This window comes from Branchiostoma floridae, chromosome 8, assembly GCF_000003815.2.
Source record: "Branchiostoma floridae strain S238N-H82 chromosome 8, Bfl_VNyyK, whole genome shotgun sequence".
Taxonomy (NCBI): Eukaryota; Metazoa; Chordata; class Leptocardii; order Amphioxiformes; family Branchiostomatidae; genus Branchiostoma; species Branchiostoma floridae.
In genome coordinates, this window is record NC_049986.1 from 1666263 (window position 1) to 1669175 (window position 2913).

The 2913-nt window shown below is 44.2% G+C and overlaps 1 protein-coding gene across 1 annotated transcript; it reads right to left on the bottom strand.

Moving 5' to 3' along the window:
* On the bottom strand, positions 1 to 2438 carry LOC118420509. The gene has a single exon (XM_035827347.1). The coding sequence runs from the start codon at positions 1403 to 1405 to the stop codon at positions 473 to 475; it is 933 nt and encodes a 310-aa protein (XP_035683240.1). The 5' UTR covers positions 1406 to 2438; the 3' UTR covers positions 1 to 472.
* Between the last annotated feature and the right edge of the window lie 475 nt (positions 2439 to 2913).

Genomic DNA, 2913 nt, shown 5'->3' on the forward strand with positions numbered 1-2913 from the left:
AGCGATAGTTTGTTTAAAAAGGACAGCGACCCCTCCGGAGTTCCGTCGGGAGCGCTTCCTGAGTTTACGGTCGCTACGAATGTGTTGGTATCCATTGATACGAAAAGTATCATCGGGCTTTAACCAAGTTTCCTGAACACAAACTATATCATATCTACATACAGCTTCTAAGAAATCTAATTCTACACATTTTCTAGAAAGACTACCTTGAATGTTCCAGCTGGCCAAACTTAGGGCCACATCAACAACCATAAAAGACTACCGAAAAGAAAAGAATGTCAAGAGCAATTTCAAGTGCTGCTAATGCTATAGAACTTAAAGGTAATTATCTTTTGAACTTGTAGATGAGTACGTACCGGTCGCACACTATTTCATCTTTTAAGAAAACATAACATGCTCATATTGGGATATTAGGACATAAGAAAGTAAGACTTCCCTTCGATGGACGGTGCCATTGTTTCCCATATGTAGCTCAAATGTTCATCAGCATCTCGGACAGTTTGTACGCTATGTCCGTGATTTTCTGTTGTGGAATCTGGGACGCGTGTAGGTTCGGGCGGCGGCTCCAGTCACCTAGTGGGTAGCTTCCAGCATCATGGCGAGGTCCTGTGGGCCTGTCCTGGCTCTGGTGCTGAGGCGTTCGAGCGTTGTGGTACTGGCGATCCTGTCTTTGTCGTGGCCCCTGCCGCTCCCTTGCTGATGTGTCGGGAGGTGTGTAAGTGCCGCTGCCACTGTAAGTGGACCTGTTTTCGGCAGAACGCATGGTGCGCTTTACATCTGCAACCAGCAGGCTGGTCCCCGTGGTGTCGTCCAGGTGGATTCCATCACGTTTGTAGAGCTGTCGTGTTGTGGATAGTTTCTTGTGGCGGACATACAGAGTCTTACTGTCATCCTTGCTTCGTTGCAGAACGGCCTGGTTGTAGTCCTTAATGTTTTTGTTTAAGTTTGAGTCCATGTTGTGTCCTCTGGGGAGTACTTGTGATAGGACGATTGTGGCATTGGGGAAAGATGTCTTGGCGCATGAGATAAGCTCTGTTGTTTTATCGAGACAGTCTTGTACAGAGGAGGTGTCTCTCTGGCTATTATCCAGGTCGTTTGAAGCCACGTGTAGTATGACATACGCCGTTTTAGGGTCGCTCACCCGTTCCATCTTCTTAGTCGCGTGGTCTATTGTTGATGCATGTTCCTTACTGGTGGAGCGGTTTGGAAACATTCTAGAAGTGTCCACTGCTTTCCAGATAGAGTCCGTATAAACTCTGACTTCGCGCGTGTCTCTTGTTGGGACTGGCTGTCGCCTGTCGGTACTGTGTGACGCCGGTTGTGTCTGTTCGACATTTGGTGTTGTGTCAATCGCTTCCGATATTGTCTCAGTGTGGTTTGTCTGAAGAGTGTCTGCACCTACCATCTCAGCTCCGGAGGCGTCGTCTTTGTCAGTGGTTTCAGAGTCTAGATTTTCAGTAGTATCCTGGCGTTTTTCTGATGACGATGACTCAGCTTGTGCAGACAATCTTATAGCTGATAATGAATGAGAAAGCTGTAGTGAGCTTACCTCCTTCTGTAATGCAGAAATCTGTTGCTGTTGTGTCTCTACTATTGACTGGAGGGAGTCACACCTAGCTGTCAAACTTAATGCTAATTAGTCGACGTGACATTGGGGACCCCTAGCAGTTGGTGTAATTGTTGCAGTCCATGAACCAACCTGACAGTACGTGTATGTGCCAAGCTGCAGTACCGGTAGTGATTGATAAGGGTCGCTTTTGATCTATGTAACGTAAAAATTCTAACCATTCCTCATCAATGCCCATTAGTATGTTTCCAAGCCACTAGTCAATAGAAATGTCTGATTCATCGCCTCAGACAGAACTAGGGGAAATTTACACAGGCTGGCTGGCTAAGAGGATCGGATGTGCACGTAACTGGATCTGTTAGCCTTTGAGTTTGAATTCACCTGACAAGTCGATATGGTCCGAGGGAATCCGGAAATTTTTATAGTATACATAGTCCAACTGATTGGGCGCGGGAACAAATAAACAAAAGACTACATACATACACATCACCACTGAGACATATTTTCTTACAAACGGAGAAACCTGATATTTTCCGTGTGAAACAAACAAATGGAGCTGAGTATTCTTGTACACAACCCTTATTACACTTTACAGCCTTTCTTTCTTTCTTTGAGGCCTGAGCCTCGGCGTGGCGCTCGCTCATTGGTCAATCCAGAATAATGAGATTAGGAAGGGAAGGTCCCGCGGCAGGTGTGCAGGCAAGAGTTGCCTTGTTTCCGCACACCGCAGCCCCTTGAAGGAAAACGTCAGTTTGCTGCGATATTATTTCTGTCAACCAGGGTACATACATGTGCAACACTGAGATCGAGAAACAATCCAACCGCACTTTTGAGGCATGATGCATTTTATCGAAGATATGTCAGATATTCCGTTCATTAATATCATGATAGATTTTCTATTACAGCTAAATTCTAAAATCGACAGAGATTAGTTCAATTTGAAGGTACGGCATATTTACAAACTAACAAAATCTCTAGAGGGATAACAGTTGTAAGAATGTCGATCAGACAGAAGAATGTTACTACTGTTGTTCCAAATCTTGCCAAGCGAAGAAAAGGCACCAGAGGCTTTATGAATACGCTGTGATTTCAGTGTCCACAACAACGTTAGATTTAAGCGTGCATAAATACCAGTTTTCGTGCCATGATTGATGACAACCACCGAGAGGCGACGTGTCTATCCTTGTGAAATAAAGAAATCTTATCTAGACTGAACTTAACTAAGCTAAACTGAAATAAACTAAACTGAAATAAACTAAGCCAAGATATATAAACTAAACTAAACTAAAATAAACTAAGCAAAAGTAGGCTACGCGAAGCTAAGCAAAACAACGAAAATAATGGGT

Excerpts from the sequence above, each read along its gene's own strand:
- LOC118420509 (XM_035827347.1), bottom strand. The coding sequence starts at position 1,405 with ATGGTAGGTGCAGACACTCTTCAGACAAACCACACTGAGACAATATCG.